We start from the raw sequence: 22,880 nt of genomic DNA on the forward strand, positions 1-22,880 counted from the left end.
TTCGCTACATGTATACCTTTGTAAAACTCGCAACGAAAAGAGAAAAACGTGTATTTTACATGACCTCTGATGATTACCGATCTAAAAAGTTAGTCAAAACCAAAAATAAAAAAATGCCAATCGTTTTGTGACTCAATATTTGCCCCGCCCTTTGGAGAAACGAGGGTTTTTTGCTTTGCCAATGTCTGAAGGTCGATCCATAGACCATTCCACTGCCGCAATCAAAAGAATGCTTCGATCAAAGATCATGCAAATAGCTGTGCTTTGTACATGGGAGGCAAGGAAGACATTTATCGATTTTCAGCTGTATTGGTTAAAGTCAAATTATTGTGTGACGTAAAATTAATTTGGTATAATAGTACAAATACAAACCTTCCCTTACGAAGATAAAAACACGATCTAAACATTGGACTTCGTATATCCAGATTATTGGAAATGTACAATATCTGGAAAACTTGTCATCATCCACAGGCTAATCAGGGACGACACTTACCACCTACAATTGATTATCGTGTATAAGAGACCTGTTATCGAAACATTCAATAAAGGCGGAATATTTCGTCCCTTATATGTGCGGACTGCACAGGCTAATATAAGATGACACTTAACGCGCATGCATTAAGCACAGTTTTCTCAGAACAACACTCTTATTATTGCTGTGACAAGATGACGAGACCCGTACTTTGTCCGAATTTGAAATAACAGGTTTACTTCAGAGGACCAACCTTTTTGCGCATTTAATCAATATTTATACATTGTTTGGTCGTTCCGGTGTTTTAAATTTAATAAGAATTCAACACGATGAATTTTATCACCCCAGGAAACCCGATACCTTGCGGGTCGTGTAATACCATAGGGGACTGTGCTGTGCATTTTGGCACGAACATACATAGGGTAAGTAAATTGGAAAAATTAAATTGTTCAAAGTCCAATTTGAAACAAATGTGTATTAACATTGATAACAAAGGTATTGGCCGACATGTAGAAAAAATCCTAACCAATTTTCTTTAAAAAAATGAGCGAAATGTGGCTCCCTGAAGTATAAGATCGGGTAAACCGGGCCATGTTCAGGCATTTAGGGGAGAAAAAACCGCTTTAATTTGCAAGCCACAATTATTGCAGTGGCTTGCAAATTAAAGCAGTTTTTTCTCCCCCTAAATTGCTGAACATGGCCCGTTTTGCCCGATCTTCTACTTCAGGGAGCCACATTTCGCTCATTTTTTAAGAAAATTTGTCAGGATTTTTTCTACATATCGGCCAATACCTTTGTTATCAATGTTAATACACAGTTGTTTCAAATTGGACTTTGAAAAAATTATTTTTTCCAATTTACTTACCCTATTTATGTTCGTGCCGAAATGCACAGCACAGTCCCCTATGGTAATACACGACCCGCAAGGTATCGGGTTTCCTGGGGTGTTTTTTGTGTCGACCAAGTGTCGCTTCTCGATTGAGTAATAAGTAAGATCAAAAGAACTATTTTCCTCGGGCGCGAACTTTTGCAAGATAGGCTTCCACCATATAGAGAATAATAGGTTAATGACGTATTCTAGTTATTCACGTCATTACATCGAATTTAACACATTTTCTTTTCATTACACGGTATACCTTTTTTCACCGCTCATTTACATTGTAAACGAGTTTAACCGGAGAATTGCGCTGGTATAATGACGTCATTTCGTAAAAAAATGACGTCATTTTACATTAAAACAGACCGACTGACGGATATTCGAGGTCACGTGGTCAACTAGCCTAATAACTTTTGGGTTATTAGGTTACCTGGTTATCAGGCTGATTGTCTTGTCGTTCTTACGGTACTATCTTGGTAAAGATATACTCATGTAGTTAAATCAGTGCGCACAGACTAATCAGGGAAAACAGTTCGGTCTAAACTGGATTTTAATTAAGAAAAAAATCTACAAAAGCGTAAAAGTGTTGTCCCTTACAGTTTACAAACATTAAAGTACTTTATATGGTTAGACGAAAGCAGATGCTATAAAGTCTTTAATCGGAACGTTAACAATGATATCTTTAAATTCGGTCATGTATGTAAAACTCTCTAGATCAATCTTATTGCGTATGTGGGTAAACAAATAGGCCGTGTTCTGTGAAAAGGGGGCTTAATGCGTGTGAGTAAAGTGGTTCCTGATAAGCCTGAGTGGACTAAAGATGAAAGTGTCGTCACTGATTAGCCTGTGTGCACTGCACAGGCTAATCTGGGACGATACTTTACGCACATGCATTAAACCCTCTTTTCACAGAGCACGGCCCAAATGCGTCTGTAACAACCCATAACATATATGTTGTGGTACGTTGAATGATATATAACACATTGTAACCAATATTTTAGTTGTGCGTGTATTATATTTACTTTTTCATAGCATATTTCATCACATCATGCTGCTAAACATAAGTGAACGACATGAGGCCATCATTTCTCGCGTGTAAGTATAAAATGAGACGCGCTTTGGAAATACTGGTCTTAATACACGTGCGTATAGTGTCGTCACATATTAGCCTGTGCATTCCGCATTGTCCAATCAGGGATGACACTTTCCGGTTTTATTGAATTTTTGGTTAAAGGAGGTCACTGCGAAACGCACATCCAGTGTAAGCGGAAAGTTTCATACCCTGCTTAGCTTGTGCGGACTGCACAGGCTTACATGTGATGACTATTTACGAACATGCATTAAGTACTGTTTTCCCAGAACGTGACTCAAAATATGACATTATAGTTAATATCTTCAGGTTCCAATGTAGATTTTTGAATTATTTATCATTTAATCGTCTTGAACAATGTTTTTTCAATTTATTTTCTATGTATACTAGTAAACGGAAACCGTGTGAAGAGGACATGAACACTCATGTCATTTTGTTTTGTTGTCTTTAAAGCGGAGATTTTGAGAAAGAGTTCTGGTCAGTTCAACACAAAGACTGTTGAGCACATCACTATCGTTTACGTGAATTGGTTTTTATGCACATTGCCATTATAGTATATCTACAAAGATACTGAGTATATAAACAATATACTGAACATGATAGTATATATCCTTCGTAAACGGATATTGCAAACATTAAACTTCGTTTGAATAAATTGTTTATTGTTGTAGAATATGTTTTTTTTTTCTTGTTTTTTTTATTTCATTTTGGATTTGGATTCCGGAATTTTCTTTCCCCATTACCAACTGTATTTTTTCTTATACTTTTTCATGTAGACATAGTTTGCACGTTTGAGCGCAAGTTTACAAAATTTAGTAATGAACATTATTTTTAAAACGTCAAATTTTTAAAACGCAATTTCTACTTGAATCCGATCCGAATCGATTGTTTATGTTTACATGCTTGTTATTTTCTACAAAGATTGCTCACATTTGCACACAATTTAACACTAATTTCCAACGTATTGATAGAAAGCGACGGTGCATTACAAGCATTCCTTTCTCTTTCTTTTTAATATTATTCAACGAAATATGAAATAAAATTTAAACAGCTATCTTATTTGATTCTACGTATGACATATTATTGTCGAGTATGTAGCAATATTAATGATTTTGAGCACAAGTCTTAGACAGAATTTCTCCCTAGGGAAAATTATATGAAATACCGGTAAGTGTTACCCATGTGGCCGACAGTACGTATATTTAGATAACTATGCCTGGTATAGTTTAACGTTTAAATTAAGTTTTTAACTGTTTTTAATCGTCTGGTTCATAAAAACACATTTAAATAATACAAAAACAGAATCTCTGAAAAAAAGTCGATAGAACAATGTAATTTTGTTGATTTCGGACAAAAGTAAACGACGTAACATGAGTGATATTGTGCCTTTCGCTGGGACAGCGGCACCCGCGGAGTTAAAAAATGTTACTGATGGCGCCGCAGTTGGTGTGGATTACACGCTAAATATGAGTAAGTCACTACAAAAGAAGTTGGATTCCACCGATCAAGAAGATGTGATTGTGTACGAGACATGTGGAGGTTTTCGACTTTTACTAAACACTGGTATGTATGAACTTTTCAAGATTGCGGCAGATCAGTTTTTCAGCAATAACACTCTTCCGTGTAAATGTTGCAAAGTTCCGGTGCACGACAGACAGGGAAATCTTGTTGAAACGCAATACAAGTTAAGTTATGGTCGACAGGGTATTTATACATTACACTTGTATCACACAAAAAGTTCGTGTTTAATCAACGGGAAAAACTCTCATCAGTTCACGGAAATTCACCTGCCAGCGATGTTAAAAAACATAAAAGAAAGATTACAAAATGACGAAACGACAACTGATGATGTAAACAATGCCTTCAAAAAACTTTTGATGTCAATAAGCAAAAACGAATCTAAACTTTCGGAAAATCAAAATGAATCCGATAGCCATGAAGAATTACGTCGCCTCAGTGAATCAGTTCAGTCAGTACGAAAAGAAAAGCATGCTCGTCGAATTAATAAAGACACAAATTCGAATATCCATGAGATATTGAATGATTTTATGAAATCCGTTTCAAGTGAAATAAATGAACTCAAAAGTGAAATGCGGGAACACATACTACAGACCTCAACGCAACTCGCTGAAATAAAAGATATTATATGTGGTTTAAAAAATCAACACACTCTGTGCTGTAGTGACATGAAAAATAAGTTGAAAGATGTTACTTCAAATTCAGAATCTGTTAAAACGCAAATGAGCAACCTGAACGAGGGACTTCTAAAACGATGGCAATCCTTCTCTAAATCAATGAAAACCCAGATGTCTAATATTTTAACGCAACAAAAAGAAACTGAAATATCGCTAAATAAATTGATGGAAACTCCTACTAGATCGTATGATTTATCAAATAATCGTACAACATTTCCCGCGACGCAATCATTTGATGTAGAAATAACGTCGCCCGCTTTGCAAAATTCGCAGAACACTTCGGAACTGACAGAAAGCGGAAACGCACATACTAATGACTTCGTACATAAACCCAGACTTGAACAAAATAGAACGTTATAAATCGGAGACTCAATTCTTAAAGGTATTAGTAAGAGTGGCCTTCAGAGCAATGTGGACGTACGTACACTTCCCGGTAAGAAATCGAGAGACATTTACGCTCGTCTTTTGACTGACGATATATCAAAATACACAAAAATAGTAATTTATGTCGGAGGTAATGATGCAGCTTCCGGAATATCACGCAGTGTGTATGAAACTCTTCGCTCAACATTTGAGGCTCTTCGTCACCAGTGCACTGTATATTTATGCACTCTCTGTCCGCGAACGGACACGGACATCGGGCCGGTAAATAAAGAAACTGTGTATGAAAACGGGTGCTGTTCTCATTGACTGCTACTATTCATTCATTTACGCTGATAAAACCACAATTCGTCCGTTCTACTTAAAAGACGGTATACACCTGTGTCAAAAAGACTCGAGTAGACTGGTTTCGACAATTAACACGGTAACTCCAATTGTGAAGTCTAAACATACGTCTGCGAGAGAATTAGCACACAGAGTCGCCACTACACGTTACTCTCGGCCACCATGGACAGGAGCGACATATGGAATTAGAGGCCGTTTCCAGAACAACGGTCGCCAGTTTTGTAATAAAAACTTTCAGCTACGTGCACGATGGTCACCGTGCAGACGTTGCGGTTAAGCAAACCACTCGACAGAAGATTGCCGAAATCACAGATTATGGTAGGAAAACACTGACGGACATATCAACTCTGACTTATTTACTCATGAAAACCCATTTCTTAAACTTAACAATATATGTACTGAATGCAACAAAATCATTTGTGACTATGATATTCAACCTGACACTATTTGTGTTTTCTAAAACTACATGTACGTTGTATTGTTATTGCAATTATGATTCATACCAGTATCTAAATGTTAGCAAAAACGTAGATTTATCGAAAATGCCTCCTCTCAAAACGAATAATAATCTCAAGGATAAATTGTGGATTCATAAAAACGTTTTTACTTTCAGCAAACAAGGTATTCATGTAGCAAGTTTGAATATTCAACACATTCTTCCAAAATTAGATGAACTCAAACTTATAATGGGAGAGCCAGGGTCAATTGATATATTTGGTTTGAGTGAAACGTTTTTAACAGGTTTAATTAATGATACAGATCTATTTACTAACGACTTCGTTTTTGAACGTAAAGACAGGTCAATAAAGGCTGGTGGAGGACTCATTATATATCTCAAAAAAGAACATAAGCTATGTTCGTCGCTTTGATCTTGAATCCACGGACATTGAGACTAGTTGGCTACAGGTAGCTATCGAAATTAATAAATCACATCTTCTATGCTTTATCTACCGTGCCCCAAACAGTCCCCAGTCTTGGATTGATTCATTTGAGAAACAAAATGGAATTTGCAGAATCATCTAATATGAATTGGTCAGCTATTGGCGATTTTAACATTGAATTTTCTTCACCTAATAAATTTAATAATACAAAATTGGCAAAAACTGTACTTGATTTCGGACTCACACAACTGGTTCAATATCCAACCAGAGTAACACAAACGTCATCAAAAATAATTGATCATGTACACAACATCAATATCTTGCGTATAAGAAGTTAACGTTCCAGTAATAGGCCTCAGTGATAACTATCCAATCACGTGTACACTCCTTTGTAAACTTAAAAGTAAGTCTATATCTGAACATGGACACATAACTTATAGATCGTTTAAACATTTTGATGAAACACTGTTTCTACAAGATCTAGAATATGATATGAATATTATAGAAACTACCAATGATCCGAATTTGACCCTAAGGAATTTATACAATATATTGCACAGTATTATCCCAGCATGCGCCAATTAAAAGTAAGCGGGTTAAGCGCATACATCAGCCTGGATGGTATTCTGATGAAATAAAACAGGCTTGACTAAAAAGGGATACATTTAAGGCTTGCAGCAATTTTGATCAGTATAAAATATGGAGAAACAAATGCAATTCCATAATTAAGAAAAATAAGCGAGCGTTTTTCAATAATGCTGTTAAAGAGAAGAAAGATATTAAACAATTGTGGCGATCTATCAAAAGCATATCAAATGATAGTGAAAATCAAAGAGCAAATTTACCTAAAACATTAAACATAAACAATGTTAATGTTAGTGGGAGACAGCTTGTGGCTAATTGACTTAACAAACATTTTGTTAACATATCTCATATAATTAAGAAAACAGTTTTCAAACCTGAAAATTTAGAATATTTAAAAAAACTTTTAAATGAAAAATTGTGTAATCGAGAGTTCAAATTAGAATATATATCGCCTATGGAAGTTCTTACATTAATTTATAAACTTAATCCTAATAAAAGAAGTGGCTTAGACAGAATAGGACCTAATATCCTTAAACTTTGCAAACATTATATCGTACAACCTCTTACGACATTAATAAATACTTCAATTTTAACCGGAATCTTTCCAGACTTACTTAAATTAGCAAGTGTCGTACCTCTCCATAAAGAAGGAGATAAATATGATCCAAATAATTTTAGACCAATCTCTTTATTACCTACAATTTCTAAAATAATTGAAAGACATGTAGCCATTCAATTAAATAAATATTTAAAAGAAACATGTATACTAAATGAACACCAATCGGGTTTTAGACAAAAGCACTCATGCCAAACTGCTTTAATCAGACTCGTTGATTCATGGTTAAATTGTATGGACGATGGTTATATAATAGGAACTATTTTTGTGGATTTCAAAAAAGCATTTGACTTAGTAGACCACACCATTCTTCTGCACAAGTTGAAACTATATCATTTTTCGAATTCGTCTTTGAGGTTTTTTTAATCATATCTACAAAACCGTTTGCAACAAATTCGGGCAGATGGAGTAACATCAGACACCTGTATAATAAGTTCCGGTGTCCCGCAAGGCTCCAATTTAGGACCTTTGTTATTTTTACTTTACTTGAATGATCTACCCTTAAAACTAACATCAGAATCTGACATGTATGCTGATGATGTAACAATCCACTGTAAAGGGAATAATATAACTATGATAAATTGCACACTTCAAGACGACTTACTAAGGTCGCAAAATTGGTGTTTGAAAAATAAAATGGCAGTCAACCCAGATAAATCTACTTGCATGACTATAGGATCACGCCAAAAACTTAAACATTCAGAAGATCTAAATTTGTTTGTAAATAACTAAAAAAATAAAACATGTTGCAACCCAAAAACCTTCTAGGTATTCATATTGATAAACATTTAAATTGGAAGGCTCATGTTGATATAACTTGTCCAAAACTTGTTACGAAATTAATACTGTTCAGGCGTATACAATATTTTCTAACACCTGAGATGAAAATTATGTTCTATAATGCGTATGTAACACCAATTATTAATTATGGATGTGTCAAATGGCAAAATGCAAATACTAGAGACATAAACAGAATATCAAAACTGCAAATAAGGTTTTTAAGAGTAATATTACGTACTGATTTAAATATAAATGATTATGATTTATCACACAAAATTCAATGGCTTTCTTTTGAAAACAGATCTAAATATTTCACAGGTATAATTATTTACAAATCTCTTCATAATTTAACGACCAGATATATTGACGACTTACAATTTAAGATCGATATTAAACAATGATTTGACGCATAAAACACCTCACTCAAACCTTTTTAAAAAGTCGTTTAGTTACTCTGGTATGGAAATATGGAACCACATACCGGTACGTATTCGCCAGTCACCTCACTCTCACCACTTTCAAACATAGGCTTAAGAAATATTTCCTCTTTGAGGCGCAAAATGAGTCTCACGCGTAGTAACATTTTTCTGTTTTCCTCTTATTCAAAAGTCAAATGCCCCTCCATAAGTGTCGTAATGATTACTGTAGATTTAATTTCTGCAAACAAATATACATATAGCTTTTTCAAACTACTTATATAGCAAGGAGGTGCAGGCTATTCTTCATAACAGTTGTGTAATTTCATATCCTATTGTGAACAACACTGGTCATGAATATTGTTTTCTGTAATTATAATATTTGTGTATATAAGCCACTTCTGTCAATCGTAAACTATTTCAAGTATAATGTATTCCACGTTTTTAATCTCTGACTTTGTACAATAATGTACGCGGCTGTTTTTGTTAACTTTTTGTTATTGTTATTGGTCGTGTTAATTAAGATATGGTAATTGTATAAGTGTGTGTCTGTGTGTGTGTATATAGGTGTGCGTGTGTGCGCGGGTGCGTTAGAGTGTGTGCATATAGGAAAATGTAATCAACAATACATTTATATTCTTAAATACTTTCTGTTAATAAATATTTTTTCCTTGAGACCATTTCAATATTTGAAGAGAAATTAATAATATAAGAGAAGTCATATAATATACTTGCTTTTTATGACACTTCTATTACACTGTTACAGTACTCTTATGTCAGTCGAAGTCTACATGTCTGCATTGTAATGTAGAAATGCATTATACAAACCAAAGTTGTTTGAAGGCCTCATTGAAAATAAGATTGCCATTGTTAAACTGTTTGCATGACTTTGTATCAATGTGTTGTCTTAATTGTTACCTTCGGAAAATAAAGAGATTATTATTATAATAATTATTATTATTATTATGCCCCCCTTCGAAGAAGAGGGGGTATATTGCTTTGCTCATGTCGATCGGTCTGTCGGTCGGTCTGTCGGTCCGTCCACCAGGTGGTTGTCAGACGATAACTCAAGAACGCTTGGGCCTAGGATCATGAAACTTCATAGGTACATTGATCATGACTCGCAGATGACCTCTATTGATTTTGAGGTCACTAGGTCAAAGGTCAAGGTCACGGTGACCCGAAATAGTAAAATGGTTTTTGAACGATAACTCAAGAACTCATACGCCTAGGATCATGAAACTTCATGGGTAGATTGATCATGACTCGCAGATGACCCCTATTGATTGTGAGGTCACAAGGTCAAAGGTCAAGGTCACGGTGACCCGAAATAGTAAAATGGTTTCCGGATGATAACTCAAGAATGCATACGCCTAGGATCATGAAACTTCATGGGTAGATTGATCATGACTCGCAGATGACCCCTATTGAGTTTGAGGTCACTAGGTCAAAGGCCAAGGTCACGGTGACCCGAAATAGTAAAATGGTTTCCGGATGATAACTCAAGAACGCATATGCCTAGGATCATGAAACTTCACAGGTAGATTGATCATGACTCGCAGATGACGCCTATTGATTTTGAGGTCACAAGGTCAAAGGTCAAGGTCACGGTGACCCGAAATAGTAAAATGATTTTCGGATGATTACTCAAGAACGCTTTTGCCTAGAATCATGACACTTCATAGGTACATTGATCGTGACTCGCAGATGACGCCTATTGATTTTCAGGTCACTAGGTCAAAGGCCAAGGTCACAGTAACAAAAAACGTATTCACACAATGGCTGCCACTACAACGGACAGCCCATATGGGGGGCATGCATGTTTTACAAACAGCCCTTGTTATTATTATTATTATTATTATTATTATAATTATTATTATTATTATTATTATTATTATTATTATTATTATTATTATTATAGCAAACGAGTAAAACGTCATTGTATCGCTATGCTCCAATGCAGTTGAACACACAGGATCCTGGCGCCGTCGACATGCCATTGTAAACCCTCTGAAGATGGCTATGTTAGAGCATTGTTCGGGAGGATGGGAAATAGCGAACAGTCGCTATCTATTTGAATCGAAACCGGCTAGAAAAGGAGATAGCATCAACTATTTTCCATATGATGCCATTCTATAGAAAAATCGGGAAACTTTAAACCACTATAGTTATTTAAATGTCTTGAAAAGCTTAGGTTGCCTATTTTTACCAACTCGTTCAAACCGTCAAAATCGGTTTTGCGGTAAAAAGATTTGAAAAGAACAACCCTTAAACTTCCGTTTAAATGTTCAAAAAGTATAGAACGTTGTTGTAATATTTGTAAATGATACCGAAATAATGTAAATGATTTACCAGGTTTCAGGTTTTCATTGCTGTGCACATGTTAATTCAACAGTACATAGCTTTCTTTGAGCCTTAACAACACATACATATAAGGTTTTCGTCATTAAGTCCTTGGCGGACATGGAAGCAGTGACAACGCAGATTTGCGGAAATAACGAACCAATCAGGTAGCGAGAACAAAGAACAGAACCGAGTAAAAATTACTGTAATCGGTTCACAGACTTTATTTAAAAGTAAACCAGTGTTAACAATAACATAACTTCAGGAACAGGAAAGGTAATATTTTACACAATACTATGATACGGTGAATACAATTAAAATACATTAACATTATCAAAATGAACTACTAAGCCGTATGCTTATTGGAGTTCTGAAACGTGCAGAGTTCACACAAATCAGCTGCACATGCTAATCTGGGGCGACACTAATGCACATGCGTAAATATAAGGCACTATATGATTATCATTAAAATAGAATAAAGTATAAGGGTATTGATTAGTTATTGCAAAATGATGAATCACGTTTGAAGCGCTAAACATATGGACAAACACATCACACACAATGAATAATTTGAAAAGAAGCTGTCGAAACCGTCCATGATTTCTACACGAGGTAAGCAGCAAAGAGGGCACTGAGAGAGATAATCAGAATGGAAGCAGGGGTACTTCCGGCACCCAGTGTTGGGTTCGCCGCCGTCATGTAGTTGGTATCACCGACGTACACCTTCCAAATGTAAAAGTTCGGCTCATAACGCTGCACGCCACCCTCGCTAAACAGCTTATTCAGGCGGCTGGTCGAGAACCACAGGAAGCCGGCGCCGTCGATGACGAGCGTGTCCACCCACTCCATTCGGGCATCTGAAACAAACTTCGCTTGCGTCTTCATCTCCACTGAATCGAAACTTCCGGTGCTCCCTAGATCCTTCCGGACGTCCCACTTATATATACCGTTCTTTCCAAGCGCAGAGTAATAGAGATTGTGGGCGCTTCCGTACGCCATGCCGTCGCCGGGGGAGACCTTGGAGCCGATCGTTCGGACGGCCGCTGCGAATTTGACGTTGTCGCCTCTCGCCGATATCAGGACTGACGTCTTGATCTGGTGCAAGCCGACACCCGCCACGGAGCTGTAGTAGAGATACTGATAATCTGGCGAAAGTGCGATGCCGTTGATACCGGTGACGAGAGTCGTCGTATCATTCCCAATCGTCAGTTTCATGTAGACAGGGTCCGCCGCCATGTTTGGGTGCGAATACGCCCATGAACTATCCGTTTTATAGTCGTATACGACGATCTTGAACGCCAATGTGTCCGAGATATAGGCGTACCTAGCCGCTCCGTTTTCGAAGCCGAGAACAATGTCATTTAAGTAGAATCTGCCGACACCAGTAACGCTCGATGGGAACGTGTACTTGTGGACGATGGAGTGTTTGTTGATGTCGAAGATTATAATCTTAGGAGGACACGCGTCTTTGGGCACAGTGGTGACGTCACGATAACCTGGCGCGGGATTCCCCATGTTCTCACGGTAACCTGGCGAGGAAAGAACAACAGTAGTCAGTCAGTATGTATCAAGATTGTATGGATTGTATTGCATGTATCAACATTGTGCGTGAGGGAGCTGACCAATAGGACATTTAAAATGGTGGTTTGGTCGTGTATTCTTATTGGGTGAGTTGTGGGGTGGAGTCTCACTACTGTAAAATATTCCGGCATTATTTGCCTCGCCGGTAATTTCTTTTATAGCATAAACATCGTATATAGTACGACTTATAAATGTTATTTATCAGTTTTATATTATATTCAATAACATACTTCAATATCTCTTTGCAACAAATGTTTATTCATAACAATGTAGACTCAACTTGTTTTAATTATAATTCATTATGATCGAATTCAGAATAAAGAGAGAACATCCAACCGGGAATACGACACACAAAGTGTATGGTCGCCATTGAAAAATAGCTGAAAGGTGCTTTGGCGCCACCTCCTGTTATTAGCGCCACTTCCTTGGAATTGGCTCCATCTCTTTTGTAAAAACACCAAAGTATCTATTAGATCCATAAGAATCAAATGTTTGTAACAACATATACATGTTCAAAGTAATAGTTTGATGTTGTTAGCGATTTCATTGGGTGGACATTTGCTCGTCTTAAACGCAAAATACATCGATTTTCTGTTAAAATCTTTACCGTGCCACAGGTGGTTAGCGTGTGGCTATGATATTAATTAGTGAAAACATCATTTTGAATGATAAATAATCATAAAAAATAAATAAATTCACTATCAAATATATATAACAAGGTATTCAACTCGCAATCACCCCAAAACGGAGTGCATCGCTTTGAGCAGCCATATCTTCATCAATAGTGCAGCGATTTACACGATCTCGGTCTTATTCAACGCATAAATGAACTTTGGATGGATGGATGGATGGATGGATGGATGGATGGATGGATGGATGGATGGATGGATGGCTGGATGGATGGATCGATTGATGGATGGATGGATGGATCGATCGATCGATAGATAGATCGCTATATAGATCGCTAGATAGATCGCTAGATAGATCGCTAGATAGATCGATAGATAGATCGCTAGATAGATCGCTAGATAGATCGCTAGATAGATCGCTAGGTAGATCGCTAGGTAGATCGCTAGGTAGATCGCTAGGTAGATCGCTAGGTAGATCGCTAGGTAGATCGATAGATAGATCGATAGATAGATCGATAGATCGATAGATCGATAGATAGATGGATGGATGGAATGGATGGATGGATGGATGGATGGATGGATGGATGGATGGATGGATGGATGGATGGATGGATGGATGGATGGATGGATAGTAGATAGATAGATAGATAGATAGATAGATAGATAGATAGATAGATAGATAGATAGATAGATAGATAGATAGATAGATAGATAGATAGATAGATAGATAGATAGATAGATAGATAGATAGATAGATAGATAGATAGATAGATAGATAGATAGATAGATAGATAGATAGATAGATAGATAGATAGATAGATAGATAGATAGATAGATAGATAGATAGATAGATAGATAGATAGATAGATAGATAGATAGATAGATAGATAGATAGATAGATAGATAGATAGATAGATAGATAGATAGATAGATAGATAGATAGATAGATAGATAGATAGCTAGATAGATAGATAGATAGATAGATAGATAGATAGATAGATAGATAGATAGATAGATAGATAGATAGATAGATAGATAGATAGATAGATAGATAGATAGATAGATAGATAGATAGATAGATAGATAGATAGATAGATAGATAGATAGATAGATAGATAGATAGATAGATAGATAGATAGATAGATAGATAGATAGATAGATAGATAGATAGATAGATAGATAGATAGATAGATAGATAGATAGATAGATAGATAGATAGATAGATAGATAGATAGATAGATAGATAGATAGATAGATAGATAGATAGATAGATAGATAGATAGATAGATAGATAGATAGATAGATAGATAGATAGATAGATAGATAGATAGATAGATAGATAGATAGATAGATAGATAGATAGATAGATAGATAGATAGATAGATAGATAGATAGATAGATAGATAGATAGATAGATAGATAGATAGATAGATAGATAGATTTATTCGGCATATACATGTCAAATAACAACATAAACAATTTATCACATTTTGCATAAGAACAAAATAAATTTAAAACAAACACATATACTGAGCACTAAAAATATCACAGATAGAGTTGAAATCATGAGGTATACATGTGTGTTACATTTACAATACCTTAATACAATTTCTCAGATGCTTAAAACAAAATTAGATTAGAGCAAACACATATATTTAGCATGACAGAATTAAAATTGACTCAATGAGGTAAAAATTTGAGATACATTTACATACCTTAATAAAATTTACAATGTTCACAAAGAAGTTTAAACCAAATTCAGCTTAGACACTCACATACATTGAACACAAAAATATCACAGATTAAATTGACTTCGTGTGGTATACAATTATAGGTACATTTACATTAGACAGTTTACGTTTAGTTAATTTTAGTCTGATATAACGACATGTACTGCCAGGAAAGCCCTTGAAAGTCTTGCGACTTATTTCCAAAGGGGTCCTTTACATTACTGCTTCATACACCACATAAACTAGATAGCAGCTAGCTATAGTCATATTATGTTAAATGGTTATTGAATTATTTTATACTTTAGTTAGCATATCTAAAATTTACAAAATGTATATATGCGTTCAACAATTTGAGCGAGCACATGATTATATAAACTCGTTACTTAACAAAGACAGGGGATATCTAAATACTTAAAAGAAACAACACCGTCTGCCATGCTCAACCCTAAAGGTACTTGTTAAGAAAATGTTTTTTGACTTCTTTTTTGAATTTGAAGTGACTATTTATACATTGAATAGATTCTGGAAGAGCATTCCAGGTTAAAGCACCATTATAATAAAAAGTTGAAGCTGTCGCTGATTTTATGACAGGAACATAAAAATAACATTTGCTCTTTCGTGTGCAGTAGCTATGAACATCAGATTTCTTAATAAAGTTTTCTTTCATATACACTGGACATTTGTCATAAAAAAAAATTATGTACATGATTTAGACTCTGTTGTTTAACTCTATCATTAAGTTTTAATATTCCTAGTTTGTGAAAATCTGAGCAGGTCAGAGTGGTTCTTGGTGGAACATTTAAAATGAATCGCACAACCTTGTTTGTGTAATTTGTAATTTAGACTTAAGAGTTTTCCCGAAGTTTTTATACCAGGCCGAACAAGCGTCGTCAAATAAGCATTGAATTAGTGAATTACAGAGGGTTTTCCTAATGTTAAAATCCAGTACACTGTTGTGTCTATACATGAACTTAAGTCTCGAGTTGACCTTACTGATGATGTCGTTTGCACATTTATTACCTGACAGGGTATTATCTAGAACATGACCTAAATATTTCACCGATTTTTGAGACTTTATAGTTTGATTATTACATATGACTGAGAAATTTTCAATCTTTTTAATTTTCCGCTTACTTCCAAAAAGTATACATTCTGTTTTACCTATATGAAGAGACAACTTGTTGTCAACTAGCCAGTTATTGCAGTTTGCTAATTCACATCCTAATTTTTTACTTATGACATTTGGATCTTGATGTGAGAAAATTATGGCGCTATCATCAGCATATAACAGTAGTTTGCAATCTTTGCTTATACTTATTTCCATATCATTTACATGGCATAGAAAAAGAAAAGGTCCCAAAATACTACCCTGAGGGACACCACATGTTACTGTTTCCGAGTCTGAAAAAGTATAATTTACATGCATTGTTTGCTTTCTCCCAGTTATGTATGAGTGAAACCATTCTACAGATTGAACCCCCATGGTCTTAAGTTTTTCACACTGTATAGTGTGATCTACTGTGTCGAATGCTTTTTGTAAATCGAGCATGATCATGCCTGTGTAACCCTTTAGCAGTTTGTGATTTGACGAAATATGTTAAATGCACCAAACATGATTCGGTTGAACAATTTGTTCTAAAACCTGATTGAAACTGATAAATTATACTATTTTTCGCTAAAAAAGATTCAAGTTGGTTATATACACACCTTTCTAGTACCTTACTAGCAATACATAAAATACTGACAGGTCTATAGTTACCTACATCAGTCTGGATATTTTTCTTAAAAAGAGGTTTTACTCTAGCAGCTTTTAGCTCTGTTGGAACTTCTTTATCAACTATTGATTTATTTATAATAAATGTAATAGGTATTTTTTTAGAAAAATTGCCCCATCCTTAATAAACCGTGCTGGAATGTTGTCTAACCCAGTACTTTTCATAGGATTTAATGAACATAATTCTTTATAAAGATACTCTTCACTGACTGTTTTAATATATATTTTTTTCTCTGATAGAACCTTGTTTCTATAGTATTCTTTAAAGATACTAGATGAGGTTTTAAATACATTTGGGAATGCCGGTAGTTTGCTAACAAGCATTGATGCTACATTGGTAAAAACGTCATTAAAATAATTTGCAATCTTTTTGTCATCAAAACAGATTTTATCATCTATGTTTAAAACAACTTTTGCAGAAGACTGAGATTTGGAGCTATAGCCTAGATCTTTTAAATGTTTCCAGAGCGATTTTGAGTCGTTTTTATTCTCTTCAATTTGATTAGTGATATATTCAGATTTAGCTCTTTTTACCTCTTTTTGAACCAAGTTCCTATACTTACAATAAGACTTATAAAAATCTTTATTTTTTTCTTTTTTGAACATATATAGAAGGCGATCACGCTCTTTAATTAAGCAAGAATATCAGAAGTAAGCCATGGTTCTGTCCTTTGTTTGAGTCTAACACTTTTTATTGGAGCAACTGAGTCTAAAACTTTGTGGAAAATATTTCTAAAGTTATCCCAGGAGGACTCCACAGTACTGGCAGTAAAAATACTATCCCACGTGGTTTCCTGTAATAACTTTAAAAAACTGTCTTTACTGTAATTTTTAAGAGACCTAATTGTGGTTCTTTTACTTACACTAAATTGACCTTTAACAGTCTTACGAGCAAAGAAAATTGGTAAATGATCACTAACCCCAAAGGGAAGTGTTCCAGACTGAAAAATCTTATTTTGATGATTACATAAAATCAGGTCAATAGTAGAAGATGTCATGGGTGTTATTCTAGAGGGCTATGTAATAATTTGTTTCAAGTCGAAAAGACGTAAAATATCCTCAAACTTATTTAATCAAAAAGATCTTTTCTGTTTGAAACAAATATTAAAGTCTCCAAGCAAATACCATTCTATGTCTGTCCTGATTTAAGACAAAACCTCTTCAAGTAAATCCGAGAAATCATTTTGATTTGGAGGTCTGTAGCATGCTGCCACTAATATTGGTTTTGTTTTAGGAAAATATAGTTCTATCCAACAAACTTCAAGGCTATCATTTTGTAAATCAGTTCTTTCTGAGAAAGCCAAATCACTCTTAATATAAATACAAACCCCACCCCCATGTCTATCTCTGTCTCTGTGTATAATATTGAAACCATCCAAAGAAACCTCAGAGTTTGTTACTGAGCTGTCAAGCCATGTTTCTGATATGGCAAGAATAGAGATTTTGTATTATAAACAAAAAAAAATAATGTCGGAGAGTTTAGGTTATAATGAACGCACATTTAAAAGTACAAAATGAATACCTCGCATTTTTAAACAATCATAATAAGTTGAGTTAAAGTCATGCAAATTAAAAATATATCATTGACTTCACTGAAATCGGTCTTAAAATTCTCATTTTCATAAAATGGCTCATCTAAAATTTGATAAAATGGTAATATAAATGGAAATGTATATGTCTTGCAATATTTTTACACATGCTGGGTGAACTTTTAAGAAATAACACGATACACATGACCCAGTTGACACTGATCATGCAGTATTTATGAATGAAATCTCCAGTTGTAAAGACACACCTCCGCATTGGACCAATGCAATCACTCGTGCGTTTAAAATGTCAGTTAGCTGAAATGTATGTAAACAAAGGTTTCAAACGGCGCTGGACAGTTAGTTTTGATGCATAATGTAACGGCAAGCACGGTTATAATGTTTTTTCATACGTTTTATTGAATTATGGTATCGAGGTTCGTGAACTTTGCAGGGAAAATGCCCTTTACTCCGTGAAGATTTCAGTCTTAAATACATTTTCACTAATTAATATCATAGCACACGCTAACCACCTGTGTACCGTGCCACAACTTATAAAGGTCGTCAAGTTTTCAAATGTGTTGTTATATGTTTCTGTACATGTATTGATAAATGATTCTTCGCTGAATCGCACTACATTGCCCGATTAAAAAAACACACACAAAATATGTTGAAAACACAACAAAAACAACACCACACATATAAAACTAACTAAATCGGTAAAATCAGCCATGACACTTCATAACATCCGGTCCTTAGCGCCACCCCGGACGTTGCATTGGCTTATTAATCATTGCATCGCAAAAAGAGTAGGCGCCCCTGATAAACGGACGTTCTTGTGTACTTTTTTATCCGACGAGTTGAAGAGAGGTTTTCAAGGCGAGGCTTGCTAAAGTACTAGTATTCTATTAATCCTACAATATTTATATAAGAAAACTTTGCCGAGACAACAAAATATTTGCGTTTGCAGAAAACATACTGAATTATTGCGTGGTAATTGCAAATAAATTGTGATCTTTCCCGTTTGCCTCACACGAAATGGTCCTTAACATATCATTTTCTAGGGAGAGTAACAAGACAAAATAGTGCTATATGCCTCTATTCAATTTCAAAGTGATCAGCATTCCAAATGTAACACAATCAAGTAGAACAAGGTTTTGTACAAACTTAAATTTTTCTTTAACTAAAGCAAGCGACCAAAACAAAGATGCATGCCGATGTACATGAAGTAGAGTTAATGCAGGTCTACAGGCATATAAAGCACAAGTTTACATGACATCTATAGTTTTCTTATATTCAATCATTAAGCTGTAGGATAAATCATGCATCTATGTCAAACGTCTTATAGCTTACCGGTGTCCACAATCCACATGAGACCAGCGTGTGGGTCCACTTCCATACTCTGCACGCGCTGAAGGGCGTCGCAATTCCACAACGTCTGCATCTCCCAGTTGGGGTAGGGTCGCAGCAATGTCACGTTCAATGACGGCATATTGGAGCTCGCCACGTTGTATGACGTCATATCGGGTGAAATTACGTTGACTAACACGTTGAGCGTCGACGGCACGCCGGGAAAGAGGCGCGGGACGGTGACAAAGACCTTGTCCTTATAAAGTTTGATTCCGTTGATGGCACTGTTGTTGGGGATGTACTCGCCGCTGGCCTTGTTTGCCTGTTTCACGGTGTCGTTGGGCCACTCAAACTCGAGAAGATTCCATTGGTAAACAACAAGAGGAACGGGACTCTCTGAGTCAGCGCCAGACGGCATCTGTACCCATATCACGCTGATCATGGTCACTGACACGGCGTATTGGATAAGATTCATTTTAAAATCTGCAGGGAAATGTAAGTTTTAGAAAACACACACAATCCAATTAATATCAGAATAATATCAAAGTCTTTCTGTCAAGCGGATCTGTTACTGATACTACATAACACGAGGATGTCTTTATCAAAACATCAACACACGGACGAATAACCGTTATACGTACTAGTTTAAATATTCTGTCTAGTAATCCACATTCCTTTATGGTTTACCAATTACCTTAGCTATTTATATATTCCTGTTCAACACAAATCTCATTCAAACCACTTGACGAATAGGAAAGTTTGTTTGCAATTAATGGTTTTGATTTGTTTTTGGTGCGAAAAATCACACGATGTATAATCCAATTGATCTTTGACAAACAACCGCGAGGCGTGGCTATAAATTTTTGTCTACCCCTCGTGAAGGGTTAATTGCAATCTGTGATTTCTTGGCATCTGCTTTGCATACTTGACGAGAGAAAATAGTCCCGGGGGCGACGGAACAATGTCGCTGGATTCCGCATCTAACGGAAATTTCCGAATGAACATATGTTCTTAATTTATAGTATACAAATAATAATATACACAAACAACTGGTGCATTCTTGTGAGTGTATGGAATAACGTAGTTTGCAGCAAACTAAAACATGTCGTGGCATGGCAAATAGTCGTTAAAAAGGTGAAGCGAGTGGAAGCTAACCGTTGCATCTGACGTTTACACAAATATTATTGTATTTTATTTATTAATGTTGTGTCATTTATTCCATAATAAAAACTCTTCGATGCTACCGATCCCAAAGCGCAGTTCTGAGACGTAAGGTGATGTCGGACATGTTTAGCCTCAAACTCGTTTTACCGTAAATACTCGCAGGGCCGTACGCAGGAATTTTTGAATGGGGGCCCAACCGGGTAAAGTGCGGGAGGGGTCTCCTCTCCTTTGTTATTTTTTTTAATTTGGCACGTTTCGACGTGAAATCTAATGCTTAAACAAACTTATTTTGTAATATAAGCTTATGGAATATAACAAGTTAATCAGCACCTTTCTGACGTATAAAGCTTTAAACATTGGTGTGATATTTTATAAAGAAGCAAACTTAGAAAATCAAAAACGTTTATTAAAAAATGTATTATTAAGTATGACTGAAATAAATAAATAAATAAATAAATAAATATATATATATATATATATATATATATATATATATATATATATATATATATATATATATATATATATATATATATATATATATATATATATATATATAACAGTATTTCTCTTTGAATTCAAACCTCCTTTAAAGTTTTAAAATAACTTCCTGATAAAATATATATAATATACTACACATTTTTACTTTCGCTATCATAAACACAGATACACCATCAAAATCGACTAGAACTACGACATTAATGATTTTTTTTGTTATTATAACCGTTTTCCGTAGTTTTTTACGGAATCCTTTCAGATATTGAACTGATTTGTCGGTATGTGAGTCTACCTACATGACCAACAGATTAAGTGTTAAATTCGTTCGGGTCATTCGCTATTTGGTGAAGTCATGGCCCTTGGGCTTATTTTTCCTTTCTCCATAATAACCGTTTTCCGGAGTTATTTTACGCAACTATTTCCGATATTGAGCTGATTATTATGCTTCCGGTAGCTCGGAATATAGCAGTCGGAATGTTGGTCGTCTGGCCTACATTTCATTTCCCGAACTTATTGTTCAAAACGCTTTAAGGTATTGAGCTGATATTTGGAGTGTGGGTCACTCTACACAAAGACCTATAGAATAGAATGTATTATATAGGTCTTTGCTCTACACGACTTACAGATGAAGTATGACTTTCGTTCTGGTCCATTGATTTTTGGAGAAGTTATGGGCCTTGGACTATGACAAAGAAACTTGACGGTTTAAATTAATGTCAATTATCCGTAATATTCACCTCTCAAATTGCTTCATACATTACTACGATTTGTTTTTCACAAATTATTTACGTCAGCAATTTTCTGATCTATGACATCCTGCATCATTTGCTAACGATTGCTGCTTCTCTTTCCTGGGCCAATCAAAAGACATGCTACATCAACCATCGATAGATGAAGCATTCAGGATCACAAGGGGTCAGATTTGCATGTTTTTGTTGTAGTTTTGATATTTGCGAATAAAAAGTAATACATTTAAACAAGTAATACATGTACTGAAGATTAACTATGCTAAAAAATATCCATTTTATGCATCTTTTGACGATTTATACACCTGAAAAGTATAAAGCATTACATACGAGAAACGATTGAATAAATTGGAGAGTTCTTTTGTTATCGTTATACTTTTAACATTTTATAAAGAATAAAATACACCTTTATTTGTTTGAGCACGGATATCGAGTGAATTAAGTGCGAGGTTTGTGGATTAGTGGTTCTAGCCTTGATGACGTTTACTTTTTTCATTCTTTAATATTATTATTTTCTTTATTTGAGCTATTTAGTTCCGGTATTTACCTTTATCATTTTAAAACATGTAATAACATATACTTGAATACATGACAGAATCTGTGAAAAGATCCCTTTAATAAAAAATCATTGTTCCCAAGCTGTGTCAGAATATCTGTTTTGGAGTGTATTGACACTAGTTTGATATAAGACCATTTATTTAAAATACGTATGTAACGTTGATATTTTAAGCAAAGACCTATCAATATATATATTGACAAGTCTTTGTTTTAAGTTTTTTTCACGACTTAACCATTAATTATTCAATAAAAAAACATGTAACATTATTGGTTTTTACTCAATATACGTTTATTTCGTAAAAAGATATTTCATCCATATCTTGTAAAAATAGCTAAAAATATT

General features: G+C 35.1%; 1 protein-coding gene across 1 annotated transcript; it reads right to left on the minus strand.

The window, feature by feature from the left end:
- Positions 1–11,175: 11,175 nt before the first annotated feature.
- Positions 11,176–20,488, minus strand: LOC127855571 (protein yellow-like). Its single transcript, XM_052391302.1, has 2 exons — positions 19,575–20,488; positions 11,176–12,510 (listed from the first exon to the last, which is right to left on the minus strand). Exons 1-2 carry the CDS (start codon positions 20,044–20,046, stop codon positions 11,585–11,587), a joined length of 1,398 nt encoding a protein of 465 aa, XP_052247262.1. The 5' UTR covers positions 20,047–20,488; the 3' UTR covers positions 11,176–11,584.
- Between the last annotated feature and the right edge of the window lie 2,392 nt (positions 20,489–22,880).

The sequence above is a fragment of the Dreissena polymorpha genome, chromosome 13 (assembly GCF_020536995.1).
Source record: "Dreissena polymorpha isolate Duluth1 chromosome 13, UMN_Dpol_1.0, whole genome shotgun sequence".
Taxonomy (NCBI): Eukaryota; Metazoa; Mollusca; class Bivalvia; order Myida; family Dreissenidae; genus Dreissena; species Dreissena polymorpha.